Source organism: Heliangelus exortis, chromosome 24 (genome assembly GCF_036169615.1).
Source record: "Heliangelus exortis chromosome 24, bHelExo1.hap1, whole genome shotgun sequence".
Taxonomy (NCBI): domain Eukaryota; kingdom Metazoa; phylum Chordata; class Aves; order Apodiformes; family Trochilidae; genus Heliangelus; species Heliangelus exortis.
Window position 1 is genome coordinate 3,064,535 of NC_092445.1, and position 15,665 is coordinate 3,080,199.

A 15,665-nucleotide genomic window follows, 5' to 3' on the forward strand; every position below is an offset into this window, starting at 1 on the left:
AGTGTGCACACCTCACTGTGAACTGTACAAAGGTGCATAAGCCACAGGCTGAGAAAATCCCCAGCTTTTGAAAGAGAGCCAAATACTATTTTGCTGATAAAAAACTTCCTGCTTGAAAGGCCTCACCGGGATTTCATAGTTTTGGGGCTTGCTTTTTGGGTCAGGTAACTGTCTCATTAGAACTCTAGAAATTAAAACTTAGAGCTGTGCACCTGGTTGGGTTTATAACTGCTGCAAGCAAAACACCTCTTTCTTTAAGAAATACCTTTGAATACTTTCTTAAAATGAAAGTCAGCCAGATGACTAATTTTTTAGCTCTTCTATTGTTCATGCTGGCCTCAGCTGAGAGCCAAAGGACACCAGTACCTCGAGTGTGTTGTGATTGTGCTACCAGGTGTGTGCAGAAGTTCTCTCAGCTGACGTGGAGAGGAGGGAACCTTTCCACAGGAAGGGCATGTGCTGCCCTGTGGTTTTCTTGGAGGCTGCTGCAGAGCTACAGTTTATTTCTGTGGCTGCTTACAATATAAGGATATTCTGAATATCCTGAATGCCATGTGGTAAGAACTGGGAGTTTGTATGAAACTGAAACAAGCTATAGAGTTCCTTTTCCATAGTGTTTGCAGTTTTTCTAGGGTGTTGTTAAGTTACAATTTCAGGCTTTTCTCAGAAGGGGAAGATATCTTTCCTTCTCAGTCAAAAGTGAAAACAAATCACATCCCTCCAGGAGATGCAGATTTAGACCCACCAGATGTGTATAACACCTGAAGAGCTGGTACAGCTCTGTGCTGGCTGTTTGACCCAAGCTGTCCTAAGTGGAGAGAAAGCTTTGCACATCCAGCCTGCAACTGAGGCTTTGGAAACTCCCATAGAGCTGCTTTTGAATTTTCATGGTATAGCTGTTCCCTGGACACAAACTGGATAACCTCCCAGGCTTATTTTTCTGGCTTGTTTTATCTGATAGTCATAACTGTTCACTAAACAGGAAGGTCCTGTCCTCAGCCCTTAGTTTTACCTAGGACTAACTGGGCCATTACATAAAGCTGAGGTTCTACCAAAGCAAAACCAACTGGACTGTCTAAGCACTGGAAACTGTTCCAACTGGGATTGCTTCAGCCCTACAGAAGCTTTAGGAGAAATACATGCCCTAAACCCCACGGGACAACTGTGCATTAAATAAATTCCTTATGAGCAGTGCTTTTATATTGTCTAAAGCCTATTTAAAGTTCCTAAATGCTAGATTATTTTTCTTATTATTACAACTGTGTCCCATAAGCAACATCACACCTGCAGCCAATGTAACTGAAATACAAACTATGTGTGCTTCTGAAAGTGAAAGCACACGACTTCCATTGCTCTATCCTTGGGGCCAAACCTGTAATAGAAATATTACCCCTTCTGCTTACCTCTTCAGCTCCTGCATTTTCTGTTCCTGAAGCTATTGTTAGTCCCTGCCTTGTGTCAATATTAACGGGGCCATGGATGCCTGGCTGTCATTTGGCCTTTCTCATCTCACTTGGACAATGGCAGAAGCCTCACAGGTTTATTAAACCAGACACACCTAATCACAGGTATGGCCTACATCTCATCAAGCATGAATCTTTCTAAGGGTGTTTCCTGAATACCTTGATAAAGTATTGCCATTTATTTCCTTCCCTCACGTCACTGCCTCATGCTACTGCTCTGTGATGATCCATGGGAGCACGGAGGTGAGGGAGATTGTAGTGCACCCGGGCCTTTATTTTAGAAAATAGAACTTAAAACTTCATTTCTGCCCTTGTTTCTAGAGAGATGTTACCTTCTGAGTAGCCCACCTTAGGTACCTGAAGGTCTCCAACAGTCTGGTTTCAAGTTGAAAGTGAAACACTTGGCTTTCAACTTCCAAACTGTAAAGCCTGTGTCAGAAGTTAGTTCCTAAGGTCAAACCCAGATTAAAGGTTTATAATACAGATTTTCCAGGAAGCTCTGCTTGCAACTTAATATATTTGGGAAAAAGGGAGAAAAATCTTGCACGCCAGAGGTTTATGAAGATAGTAGATTGAGGCCAAAAAGACCAAGGTGGTTATCTCCTCTGAGCTGCAGCAGGGCTCAGGCTGCAAAGTTCCCCTCTGTGGACTCTATGAAGCCTGGTGACTGCTGATCCAAGATGTAAGAGACTTGATTTCAACTCTTGCACTTATACAGTAGAGGAGCAATGCCCATTTTTTTGGTTTGCTGGGTCATATTGCCCATTCCAGTGAGAGGGCAGAGCTGCTTCACTTATTGCACATCTCCAACTGTTAAGGGGCAAGATATGGACTGAGTGCTCTGGAAGCATGAACACTGTTTGCACCATCCCTGACTCTTTTGCAGTGGAAACCAGCTCTCAAGTCCTGCTGAAAGAAACCAAGGAGTAGGATGCTGTCTCTGCCTGTAGAGCTCACCTGGCCTGCAGCCTTTCCTCCAGGTTCCATCCTGAGCAAAGCTGGACAAGACAAAGAACTGATCCCAGGCACTATTTGTAGAGTGGTGACATGTCAAAATAATTTTTTTAGAGGTTACACAACTTTAGAGCTTCCCGTAACTCAAAGCCTGGGGTTTTTCCCTTGATTGCACAAGAAAATGGGTGGTGATTGTATGGGGATGATCACTATCTTTCTAAATGAACAGGAGGGATTACAAGGCAGGATATACCTAAGGACATTGCAGAGGACAGGTAGGGAAAAAAAAAAGGGAAATTCAAGTTGATTAATCTTTTATCCTATCTTCCCTTTTTAATTTAATTTGGGACCTTGAGTAGGACATCTTGCTTTCCTGTCTGAAACCAGTTCCCAACCCCACCTCTCACCCCCAAGATGTCAGCTTTGATACCCTCCATCAGCTCCCTGCCCTTATCTGAGGCACTTCTCTCTGAATGCAGAGAATGGCTGTTGTGTGCCTCCCTCTTTCTTTTAATGCTTTGCTTTTCTGTGTGTCCTTTTACTTTACTGGAATAAAATGGGAGAGTACATTTCTGTGAGATGTGAAGAGTGGGGATCAAAACCACACTGAAAAGGTCAATATTGAGCAGGGATGAAAGGACTTGCCTCTCTTTTGCTGGTGGATTTCTGATTTGATTCTTTGCTCAGAGAGATGGTCACAGTCTTGGTCTTTCAGTGACTCAGAAAAAAAACTGTCTGGAAAATTTCATAGGATTCCAAAGCATTAGGAATGGCAACTGAGTCCTGTTTTAAAATGTAATGCTTTTCAGGATGAGCACTCACCCTCTGTATTTCTGGGAAAAATAAGCACACACACAAGGAGTTATATATAAAAATATATTGCCTCTGCATAAAGCTCTCAGACACTCTTCACAGCAGGGAGAATTTCAACATCAATAGGAAAACTTGTATAAAACAAAAGATAAATAAATAAGCAAGAATACTACACAGTTCAGCTCTGATGAAACCCAGAAGTTGACCTCTGCAGGCTGAGATCTTTTCATCCTCCAAAAAGCAAAGGTTATCAAGTGTCTCCCTGAGGTACTTCCAGTCAAGCAGGGGTGCAGTTACAAAAACTCAGCCAACATGAATAAGTAAAATAGGCACCACTCTCAGTTATTTGTTATTACTCTTGTTTAAGTATCCCTGCCTGGATACCTGGAGCTGTCTAACATGTTCCAGGCATGGCACAGAACTGCTGGGGAACTCTAGCCCCATGTATTATGGGGCTCTGTATTATTATTATTAATCCCACGTATTATGTCTGCTCGTAGCCTTTGAATTTAAACTTGTGATCATATTTTTCCTCTACATTTGAAATTTCAAATGCATAATTTAGCACCACAGATGCAGGAAGTGTCCCTTCAGTAAAATGACCACTGTCACAGTCACTTGCAATACCTTCATCTTCTGCCACCTGGACTGTCTGAAAGGAAATGAGCAGTTCCGTGCTGGGATCCCCCCTGAGCTGTAGCACCTCACCCACCTGGCTGTGCAGATCAATTATTGCTTTCTGGTAATACTTGGAGAAGGGCTGTGCCTGCCTTTGCAGGTAGTGCCCATCAGCTGGAAACTTGTCACAGATTCCCTCCATCAGAGAGGTCACTTCCAGGCATTCGTCCGTGTCTGCCTCATGCTGACCATGTTCCACGGGACTTGGGAATCTCACATCCGTGAGAGAGATTCTCCCCAAAGAGGAACTGGGGGAAAGGGATGCCTTCTCATCCCCTTGGAATCCTGAGGTGTCCACCTCATCCTTCCTCATCGGACGGAACAAGAAACCTGAGGTACTCAGGTCAAGCACAGATTCACTCTCCAGAGAGAGACCTCCGGATCCAGAGCCCCAGCAAGTTTCCTCCTGAGCTGTTCTGGCTGGTTGGCAGTTGGGATGTCTCTTTGGAAACCTCATTTCAGTGTATGGGATGAAAGTACTGCTGTCTTCTTCATCCTCTGATGATGATGATGATGAGGAGGAGGATAGAAAAGGAGCCATCAGTGGTAGGTTGTTTCTTGCTGAAGTTCTGTTGGTCTTCCTTTGTGACACTGGCTTCTGTGTGCAGATGAGATAGTCCCTGAAGAATTCCTTTTCACTGGGCTCATAGTGAAAGGCTCCTTCAGCAGCTTTTAAACGTGATAAATCCTACCAGGGAAAAGCCAGAAGACAGTGATGGTTTTGAAAGAAAAGTTTGAGTAGAGAAAATGCCAGTAGCAAAGCTTACTTAGAGTGGATTTATGAATGCACAACTGAGAAGTGCAGAGCCCAGTGCAGAACCCCCCACTCCTCCCCAGTTACCCTCTGAAAATCAGCAGGACAGGAGGGGAACCCAGCATCTGGGCCATACCAAAGCACGAGGCACCTTCTTTCTCTTTGCATCTTGTTTCAGCAAGCAGGTGGCAAAGGCACTTGTCAGCAGGGTGAGGAAGACAAACACAGCAGTGGTGACAGAAAATGAGAACTTCCATTCCACTGATTAAAAAGACAAAAATTATCTCCTGCTGGTATCATATTTTATATTAATAATGGACTTTATATTAATAATGGGCTCTTATTCTCAGCTTTTCTTTCAGAAATCTCAAAATCTATTAGACTCAAGATCCTTATTTTACAAATGCAGAGAAAGAATAACAGATTTGCCTAAGATCATACTCTAACTCAGGGTCACAGGCCAAAAAGAACATTGGTAGCAACCAGTGCCTTACTCAGAGCAGGCTAAAAATTGAAGCTTTGTTAGTGTATTTTTCAGGATAAATTTCAACATTTTCAGAACTTTTTTTGTAAGCGTAAATCAAGTACAGTATTTCAGGATTTTCAGAAAATATTTCAGGGTTGGATTTTTTATTGAAAACTTTCTGTGGAAAGCAGGAACCTTTCACTAGAAAGCCCAACCAGTCCATTTAACAGAAAACCCATTTTTTTGGTTGCTGTCGAAAAGCTAATTTTGGTGGAAACCTTTAATTTGCCCTAAACCCATTTGATGTCTCACCACATGACTTTCACAGTAGGACCATACCTTTGTGGTTTAATAGCACACACACTGGTTGAGAGAAGTTGCTGTACTTAAAGTCAGGACTTTGGAAGGAAGATCTGGCACTTAAACAGTAGTTGCCTCTAAGTGCAGTGGTGTTGATAGTCACTGATTCCTTTCTAAAGTTATTTTCATATTGCTTCTGTTTAGAAACAAAAAGAGAGTTAGAAAGATTATTCTTTCATTATCTGAGTGATGTTTTTTAGGCCATGAGTCTTTTCATGGTGTTGTGTGGCTCCAATGGATGTAAGGGGTGTGGAGAAGCACTTCATACCTCACACACAGTTTGTAGCAAGCATCCTCTCCTAATGGATTCTAGGGTGGGATTTCTACCTGGTGCTGTGCTCTGTACTGCCATGGCAGTGGTACCTGAACCATCTGTTTTGCACCTCAGATATTTAATTATTATACTGACTCCAGTGCAGCCTCCCCATCACATCTTCATAATTAAAACAAGGGACTACCAATAAATAAGGTTGCAGACACACATCTACTTTTTTCCTCTGGTTTTGGTTTACCTCTGGTTTGGCCATTTCATTTCTGCCAGGCCCAGGCCCACCCTGCCCTGAATTTTGAAGCTATTTCAATTCAAGCTGAACATTGTTCCTCTGTTTCATCTAAGGAGTGCCCCTTGTACTGACCTTGTCCTCAGATCCAGCTTCCCAAAAGTTCAAGTCATAGGTCCAGTGGAAACTCTCCACGCAGGGGGGCAAAGGGAAGGAGGCATTCACATGGACTGAGTTCTCTTTCACGTTGACTTGTAGCACTGGGGGAGCCAATTCCACTGTAATGGAGTGACAAGATGTAACAGCAGTGCTGCTTGTGTCGTAGCTACACAGAAGTGAAGCTTCCCTGAGACTGATTTACACTTCAGTTGTCTTGTGATAGATGTGAAAGAAGGAGGAAGGCAAAGGAATGCTCCTTCTGTATCTAACATACCCCTGGTAGGTGGAAAGCTTGAAGCCAGAGTATTGATAAACCATTTCTGATACTTGCTACAAAACTTACTTTCACATCACAGATCCTATGAGGAGAGGCTGAGGGAGCTGGGGGTGTTGAGGCTGGAGAAGAGGAGGCTCAGGGGAGACCTCATCACTCTCTACAACTCCCTGAAAGGAGGTTGGAGCCAGGGGGGGGGTTGGGCTCTTTTCCCAGGCAACTCTCAGCAAGACAAGAGGGCACAAGAGGTCTCAAGTTGTGCCAGGGGAGGTTTAGGTTGGACATGAGAAAGAATTTCTTTAGGGAGAGGGTGATCAGACACTGGAATGGGCTGCCCAGGGAAGGGGTGGATTCTCCATCCCTGGAGATATTTCCAAAGAGCCTGGATGTGGCACTCAGTGCCATGGGCTGGGAACCACGGGGGGAGTGGAGCAAGGGTTGGACTTGATGAGCTCTGAGGTCCCTTCCAACCCAGCCAATTCTATGACTCTATGATCATGATGCTTTGTTTGTGCTCACTCAAATCTCTGTAATTCACAAAGCTGGTTGCTCCTGTTTCTCTTTCTGTGGTGGGTGACATACTCATTTTCTCCTGCAAACACTATTATTGGGGTGTCTTTCCATCCAGGCTGTAACCTAACAGACACTCACCATCCAAAAGGTATTCCTTGAATTGTGATTCTACCCATGGTGATGAGAATCTTCCAGAAGCAGCTTTTACTCGAGCCCGAACTTTAACATAATTTGAAATCACACAGGTCAGATTGCAAGAGGTTCTGTAAATATTTTTGCAGTGAGGAACCTTTATCCATTTGCCCCTGCGTTCCCAGCTAAAACAAGAAACAAACATACCATAAAATTAAACGTGCTGGTTTGTTACAACTTGTAGAGCAAGAGAAGGAAAGGTTTTGCGGGATGGGTACCAAATCTTGCTCAGTTTGTAGCAGTTTGCAGATGGGTAAGGACTGGTTTGGGGGAAAGGGTGAATCCAGGTTACTGATCATAAGGACACTGATGCACGTAGAGGCCCAGATGGTTGCCCTGTGCCAGAGTTTCAAGTGTTCCTTGCAAGCTCTTACCTTTCATACCTCACAGTGTATGTCACATCTGGGGGAGAGCCTCCTCCTGGAGCCCATGTCAAAAGCATGTCAAAATCCTTTGACAGCAGTCTAACATTTTGAGGAGGGGGAAGTAGAACATGCCCTGATTGAAAGAGAGAATTATGTGAATAATTAATAATAACTTCGAGGATAGGAAATATCACCTGGTTTTGACCAAGGTTGTTTTGAAATTTGGGGCAAAGCAGCTCAGTTCATCTGAGGCTGGAAAGCAGCTGTGGAAGCAAGGATGCCTGTGATCTAGTTGTGTTTTCCTCATCTCTCATACAACATCTTCATCTCAGCAGCTTTCAGAATTGGGACCTAAATTTGTATGAAACATCCAATTTGGTAATTTTGAGTGGCTCCCCCCACGGTCTCACTGCATTTCGCTGTAACCAAGTTTACAACTCTCAAAACTCCAACCTGACTGCCTTGCACCCCCAGCTCTCAGCCCTTGGAGGAGGGGGCAGACACAGCTGGCTCACACCACTCATTCCATCCCAACTTTTCCAAGGCAGGTCCCACCGGGAACGCATCGAGATGCAGGCCAAAGAGTTCCCACTTGTTCTTTCCTTGCACTTCTTGTTGCTGGTAGGTAAATGAGTACATCACCAGCCTTCAGCAAGACACGTTCCACAGACTGTCATTCCTGCACAGTGGAATATTTCACTTCATGTAAATAATTCCCGCTTAAACTGCTGAAAATTTACCTTTATGTGACTTTTTTTTTCCTACAAGCAAAGCCACACAGCATAGTGGAAAGAAACCGTACTGTACCTCTGGTCTGCTGCAGGAAGCACAGTGCCATCAGGACTCCAGCTCTGCAGCCTGACATGCCGAAGCAGAACTTTTCCTCTCGTCATGGATTTCTCTTCTTGCTACCTTTTCCTCATGCTGTTTTTCACACCTGAAGTTCGATGGGTCACGGAAGACCTCGCCCTTCATCGGCTGTGCCCATGCGCACACCTCGCTTCCTGCCACAGCCACTCCGGACCCTGAAAGGAGGAGCTGGGAGTGGTTTTGGGGAAAGAAAAATGCTGCAAAATTTGAGGTACTGCGCCCCCAAGTGTCACTTAACTATCCCCGTCACTTGTGCAAAAGCAGGACGATAATCAGTGTGATCTTCCTCCTGGAAGGCACCTGTTTAAAAAAACTGACCTTTGGGATTTGCCTGTGGGGCTGTGAAATATTAACAGAATTTAAATAAGATTTTATTGAATGAGAGACCTGGTAATAACCTAGTGATAATAAAAACCAGTGATATTTTGATAGTCTGGTGTTTACAGGAGACAAAAGTTTTTTCTCTTGATCTGTTACCAGATTAAGAATATTTCTAAAGTTAGGGAATTACTCCACTTTATGAATGGGGGAAGTGCAGAAATGGGACAGAGATCTGCCTCTTATACAGCTTGGGGGAATGAAAGGACACGGATCCTTCTGATAAAAGCTGTGGTTTATTGAATGCCAGTGCTGCGATTTCCTTATGCCTTAGTTACCACTTAGCAATTATTTATCATCAACCCAAAAAATATCAGTCAAGACCAGGACCCCCTGCAGGGACCATGCCACCACACAGATGGTTCTTGACCCTTGCACTGCCCAATCAATGAGCACATTTGCTGTTGGCCTTGGCATTTACAGCTATGAAATTCTCGAGGTGTTTGTGTTTTCAGCTGTTTGGTTGCCATGGCTGGTTTCCTGCTCTTCCCATCACAGTCACATCCAGGCCTGTGAGGTAAGGAAACAGCTCAGTGAAGTCACCACACAGAAGGTGACACCAGCAGAGAGAAAAGGGGCTTTTCTGGGTCTTCCCCAGATGGAAAACCAAGCCCAGCAGCCAGATGATGCTTTACCTGGGAATGTCAGGTTCAGGATACTAAGAAGGAGAGGAGCTGATGGAGCTGGGGTTTTCCCTGTCAGAAGCTTTTATGTTTACCAGGAAGATACCAAATATCTCCTTTCCCTGAACGTGGTATGATTCAAGCTGCAGGAGGAGATGCAGTTACAAGTTTCTTCAGTCACAACTTTCTCCACAAATCTCCATTTCTTCATTCTATGGGCTTCTCCTACCAATGCTTTTATTGTTCCTTGGCTGTTTTGATACCTCTGTTTGATTTCTATTAAATTTCTCCTCATTCCTTACTTCGGAAGTAAGAAACCAAAGCTAAAGGGCTGGAGGGTCACAGGTCTGTTCCCCTTTAGCATCAAAACTTCAGAGCTAGTACCAACACATGGCTTCTTGAGGCAGCCTGAGCAAAATGGGAAGCAATTCTGGGCTAGGCTCATCACCATCTTGCTGAGAGCCCTTGGGCAGCTTCCCCTAAAGGTGACGTGTGAGTTTCAGTCAGCGTTTGCACCAGGTGAATCTTAACATCATCACTGCTTCCTGTGGAAAGTCAGCCTTGAAATCTCAGCTCCCTTTGATTTGAGCACGGTGGAGAAGCCATCCAGGGAAAAACAAGAGTCCTGCGGGTAGCAAGCCAGGTCTGGGAATGGGGGGGGGGGGACGTGGGAGGTGCCACGAGGTGTCGCTGCCCATCAAACAAAATAAATTTGTTCCTCCAAGCCACAGGCTCTCGTCTAGACCTATTGAAAAACCTGGCAAGCTTCACTAAAACTTCATCATTCTGCACCCTCCTCCTGTGCAACAACATCCTCTAATTGCTGGCATTGAGTCTGCATTGCACACAACCAGTTTTTGCTCTTCTGTCCCCACTAACCCTCGCCCTCAGGTGGGTGACAGGGCAGATGCTGGCAGGATCAGGACTTGTTACCCCTGCAAGGGGCAGGAAGCACCACTAGGGGTGCTGGGAGCTTGCGCTGGGGTCTCTTGGTCTGTGAAGACTTTCTGGTTGCAGGTGGAGGTTCCTGCAGCAGCAGGGGACTGGGGTTAGGTCAGTGTCCTAAGGTGTCTCCATCAGAGGGTGTCATGCCTCTGTGCCTGCATTTTTTACTCATATGATGCAAAAATGCTTTGGGATGGGGACACTCCTTAGGACAATGCCTCATCTGTAGGTGGACCTTTCTTTCCATCCTGCTGTAATCCTGATGGTCCCTGGGGGACTCGGGTGATTTTGCCACTTCTTGCATCTCTGCCTGCAACAGATGATTCAGACCCCAAGGGCAAACCCTGCGACCTTTCCTGAGTCAGTCTGACTGATACTTCTCTTTCTTGAGGAGGGGCACTGCAGGAAACGTGGCCTTCATCTTGTGAGGAAGGAGCCCTTTGGATTGTGGTTTAATTTTATGAACTGAAGAACTGTCAGCCCAGCTCCTTCCTTTTGTTTTTACCCCACCCAGAGAGCTGTCTGTGTAGAGCTGTGTGTGCTGCTTGCTGTGAGCTTGGGAGGACCCCTGATCCCATTGAGAAAAAACCCTCATATTTTTAAAAAATTAAGAGGGCATTTCTGGTATGAGTGGCACGTTGGGAAACCAAACCACTGATCCAGAAGTGCAGCAGGCTGAAGAAATTGTTCAATTCCTGCAGGACAAAAATCATTCTTCTCTAGCAGCTTTCATGGCTCTGTGCTAGGTGACGTTTCTCTGCCTAAGAGAATGTTGAAGGTGGAGAGAGGAGGTGGCAGTGTCACAAACATGCTGGACACTGCAAGTCTGAAGCAGTGAGAGTGACATTTCCCAGTAGTACTCGCTGGATGATTTGAGAAATTTCTTTTAAGGAGCATGATCCAGATAAAAAATTATTTTAGAAAGGAATTTTTGCTTAAGATGTTGGCAAATGAATGACTAAGACCTTTAGTCATTCAGACTCAGCTCTTTAAATGGTCTTTTCCCCTCCTGCTGTTTAATTAACTTCTCTGCTTCGCCAAGGGCATGATGCTGCAGACAGTGCTGGCAGCACCTGCTACCAGGCACTGCTCCTGTGCAGCATTTCTCATCATTTCTGAAAAACTCAGCCCTGCATCCTTCTCCCCACAGCTGTGTACACAGGTGTTGTGCAGATGGAGGACGAGGAACAGAAAAAATTCCTGACTTTCACCTTAGCAATTGAGAGGTGTGAGCCCAGGGCTTGGCAGTTGGAAAGTCAAGTTTTTGACTTGGAAAGTTACCTTAAGAGCTCCCTAGCAGAGGTGCCAGCTTCACCAGGGGGAGAGTGCTTTTCTTGGCTTGATAGCTTTATTTCTGGAGGTGGCAGAGCTGATGTAACTGTGGTGGCAAAAGTGTGCAGTATGGGCCTGTCTTTGGAACTGGGCAAAGTAAAACCTGAGGGCAGAAGAGGAATTTTTCCTTCAACAGCTTTCACTGCCTGCTTGGAAAAGCAAACGGCAGTGTCTCTTGTTAGCCCCAATCTAAACAAAAAACATAATCTGAAATTGCAAGTGAGGCTTCACCCAGTTTCAGGGTTTTCCTTGGAAACCACTTATTTCTGTGGAGAACATCCTGTTCTTCAAGGAAACCTGGGCTTGGGGGAGGAGCAGAAAATTCACAAACAACTCAAAAGTCACCAGTTTTGGAACCTTTCTCCCTTTTCCCAAGTGTCTTGCACCAAGAGGACCCTGAAGTGCAGGGATCTCTCAGACATTTATCTCTCAGGTGGTTCTTGGGCCCAACTCTCCCTTCTCTCTCCATGGATTATGTCAGTCTGTAGGATGGATGAGTCGTGTGGCAAAGGCATTTGTACCATCCAGGAACATGGAGAAAGAGCCAACACCCTGCAAGTGGCTGCAGCTGTGGCTTTGGCAGCAGAGTGCAAGGCACATACTCCAAGAGAAGGAGATTTATCAAAATGACAGCCTGAAACAGTAAACACCAAGGAGCTCTATCAGTGAGCCTGATCCTGCCTTCAGTGAACTAGTTTGGTCAACTTGAACCTTCTTACCTGTCCCTGGAAAACCATTTTGGATGTGCCCCTTGGACCTGGAGGCACTTGGTCTTCTGCAGCTCAGGAGGGGAAACAGATTCCATGTTGTACTTAGAAAGTCTCCTGACATACAGGCTGCTATGTTTGGCTCTGATGGGAATTACTTTGGGAGGTTTAGGAAAGCAAATAGGGGGAAACGGTGGGATGAGCAAAGAAGAAAATGCTATTGGGAACTAAGAGGTTAAAAAATCTGCAGAGCTGAGTGATTCTAGATGGTAAAATAAAATGCAGCATTGTCCCCTTGACCCAGACAGGCATCTGGGCAACTTGTCACCAGGAGGAAGAGAAGGGGCTTGATTTGTTGTTTAAACTGCGTTTGGATAGACTCAAAATGAAAAGCAAAAGCAAAAACAAAACCATAAAATGTTCCCCATACAAGTGCTATGAATCATTTTGTATCCTTTATGTTTTCTGCTGGGGCAGGGTTTCTGAAGGAACTCGGGGCTCTGCCTGTGTGTAGCAACTGCAGCTTCCCCCCCATCTCTTCCCCTGCATCAGTGATCTTGCCCATGCTGTCCTCTGCTGTCCCTCACTTGCTCTCCTTTTTCCAAGTGCAAATCTGCAGAGACTGTTTTTTTTTATTCCTCAGCAAAGAGAAGCCCCTACAGAACAAGGCACAAGCACTGTGCTCCCAGAGTGTAATCATTCCCTCCAACGGGTTTCCTGGCTTGCAGCAAACACATGTGGAGAGGTTTGCTCCTGCCACAGCTCTGGGCTGACTTCATTTTTACCTTCCCTGTGACCTCCTTTCTGTGTGCAACTCCACGGTGTGCAAACACAGTGCTGCTTTACTGAAAGTCTCCTCTAGCAACCCTCCCTGGGCTGATGTCTGCAAAACATTCAAGGCAACAACTTGCCCCTTGGAACTGCTCCTGCCAGCTGGCAGTTCAGCTGATTCCCCTGATCCCATATGGATGGGCACAGTTAAGGGGTGAAGCATCACCCCTGATTTTATTTGGGTCAGTTGGGCCTGACAGCAAGCAGAATCCTTAAATAAATTAAATACAGCATTTAAATAGATCTCAGAACCCAAGCTACAACAAAGCAGACATAGCTTGGATCCCAGCCTGAGATCAGACAGACCTCTCCCTTCCCTCCATGCCTTCCCGTGCAGTGGAGCAGACGTGTGGGATGGTCCTGATGAGCCAGTGGACTGGAGCCGATGGCCCGTTTCATGCTGCTTCTCTTGCTTTTCCTGAAACCTGTCCCTTCCCCTTCACAGTGCCTTTTTATTCATGCTGAGAGCAGTTAGGAAGCCTGCCTGGACACGCCGTAACGGCGAAACTCCGGTGTGCACAGAGTAAAACGTGTGTGAGCCCACAAGGTGCAGATACAGCACCACGGGAACAGCCTGGGGCCACTCTGCCTCCCGAAACCCCTCGCTCTCACCCATCAGCGTGGGAAAAGTGGTGGGGACCCTGCATGTTCCAACAGAGATTGAATTCTAGCAACCTGCCCGTTGTACTCTCTGAGCCAAACTCTGCTCTTGGGGGTCATCCCACAAGCTTCAGAGCTCATCCCTCTTTGAGAGCCTCTCCTGACTGCTTGATACAACATCACCCTGCCTGATATGAGGGGTTTCTCCCTCAGGCCCTCTGGGATGCTGGCCCTGACTGTGAAACTCTCCCCTGCATGGCAAGGGGATGCAGGGATCTCTAAGTATTCCTTTCGAGCGAGACGTTTCATCCTTTAACTTTTATCCTTTGTGTATTTCAGAGTGAGGGCAGATGCTGGAGGCAAGAGTACCCCAGGGATACCACGGGGTATCTGTGTACCACATGCTGTGTATCTGTGATTTGGAAGCAGCAGGTGAGCTGCCTGCAGAAAGGGATGTGCAGGGAACTCAGGGAGCTCAGTGCAGCCAGGGCTGGATTTGCAGGCAGCCCACCAGAGGCTGAGATGCTGTTACCCCACAGCCACTGGTGGCAGAAGCTTCCTGGAGGGGTGTGTAGTCTGTGTTTGAATGTTTGCAGTGTTTTGCATTGCAGTATTTGGATGCCAAAGCTATATAGAGCTGTAAAAGTTAATTAGCCAGATAACTAATTAAAGACTTCTCCCTTTTATTGTTGCCAACTTGCAATTCAGAAAGGGGCTTGTGTCAAAGTAAATCCAGCCACACACCTTGGTGAAAGAAGTGATAAACCAGTCAAGATCTTAATTAACCAGTCAGGGGACTGGTGTGGGGAAATCCCCCTCAACTGTTTGGGGGAAGAAAGGTTCTCAGTCACACACAGCACCAGCACAACTGACCCAGCTTTGAATGCCCCTCTTGTTCCAAAGTGAAGGGTTACAGCCTGGAAATGAGCACAGAGGATTTATAGGTACCAAAAGATTTTAGGGTGTTGCAACAGTCCCTGTGAGGGTTACATGTTCTTGGGGACCTAGGAAATGTCCATGATGTGGGTTTATGGGTCTGGGAGCTAAGAAGATGCACAGCAGGCTGTGAGGACACAAGCTCCTGAAACTTGCTGGTGGTGGCTGTGCAGCTTTCCTGCTCTCACAGAGGGTCCCCATCTGCTGGGGGGGTCTCACAAGAACAGGGGAAGATCTCATTGGACAAGCAGACACTGATAATCTCCAAGGTTGTCACTTTTTTGTGTCTCACTGCATAAGAAATTCACAGCAGATTTTTTGAAGTTGTCAGCAGCAAACAAGTTCCCATTCACAGGGGACAAACTTTGTCAGTGGGACAAGAAAGCTCCCATCAACTGACTTCAGCAGGGTCCTCACCTGACGGTTGCTGGGGTCATTTTGGCCCTCAAGAATATGCAATTAGAGGGTGGAGGGCAGAGAAGCTGAGATGAGGCTCTGACTCTGATCTGGCCACCATCCAGGAGACATGCTGTAACCAAGTGGCACCGGGCCCAGAATTTCCAGGAGGGCCGAGCTCCCATTTAAGATCAGGAGAGAGGCCCAGATTTCCACCAGCACTTTGCACGTGCTGGGTGCACACAGGGTCTGGGCTCTTGTGAAATCCCAGCCTGGCTGAGGGTGGCTGAACATTTGAAATTCCACCGAACTGCCCGGCCCTCCCTCCCCACTGAAAAAGAGGGAGAATTGAGCAATTTCAGCAAACGTTCCCAGTCCATGGGGCTCACGTACTCCGTGGGGCAGATGCTCAGAGGGTGATGGGGCCTTTGCCCAGCAAGCTGCTGCCTGGCAGAGAGCAGGGTGTTTGGAGGCTCCTAGTTTTGATGACACGACTGCTGAGATCAGTCCACTGGCACATATTTACACCAGATGAGGATCTGGCCAGGGTCCCGAT

At 46.2% G+C, this 15,665-nt stretch overlaps 1 protein-coding gene across 1 annotated transcript; it reads right to left on the reverse strand.

Moving 5' to 3' along the window:
• Window positions 1-3,279: 3,279 nt before the first annotated feature.
• On the reverse strand, window positions 3,280-8,662 carry IFNLR1 (interferon lambda receptor 1). The gene is made up of 7 exons (XM_071767589.1): window positions 8,299-8,662; window positions 7,501-7,624; window positions 7,073-7,251; window positions 6,124-6,266; window positions 5,468-5,624; window positions 4,799-4,923; window positions 3,280-4,596 (listed from the first exon to the last, which is right to left on the reverse strand). The coding sequence occupies exons 1-7, from the start codon at window positions 8,354-8,356 to the stop codon at window positions 3,715-3,717; spliced, it is 1,668 nt and encodes a 555-aa protein (XP_071623690.1). The 5' UTR covers window positions 8,357-8,662; the 3' UTR covers window positions 3,280-3,714.
• Between the last annotated feature and the right edge of the window lie 7,003 nt (window positions 8,663-15,665).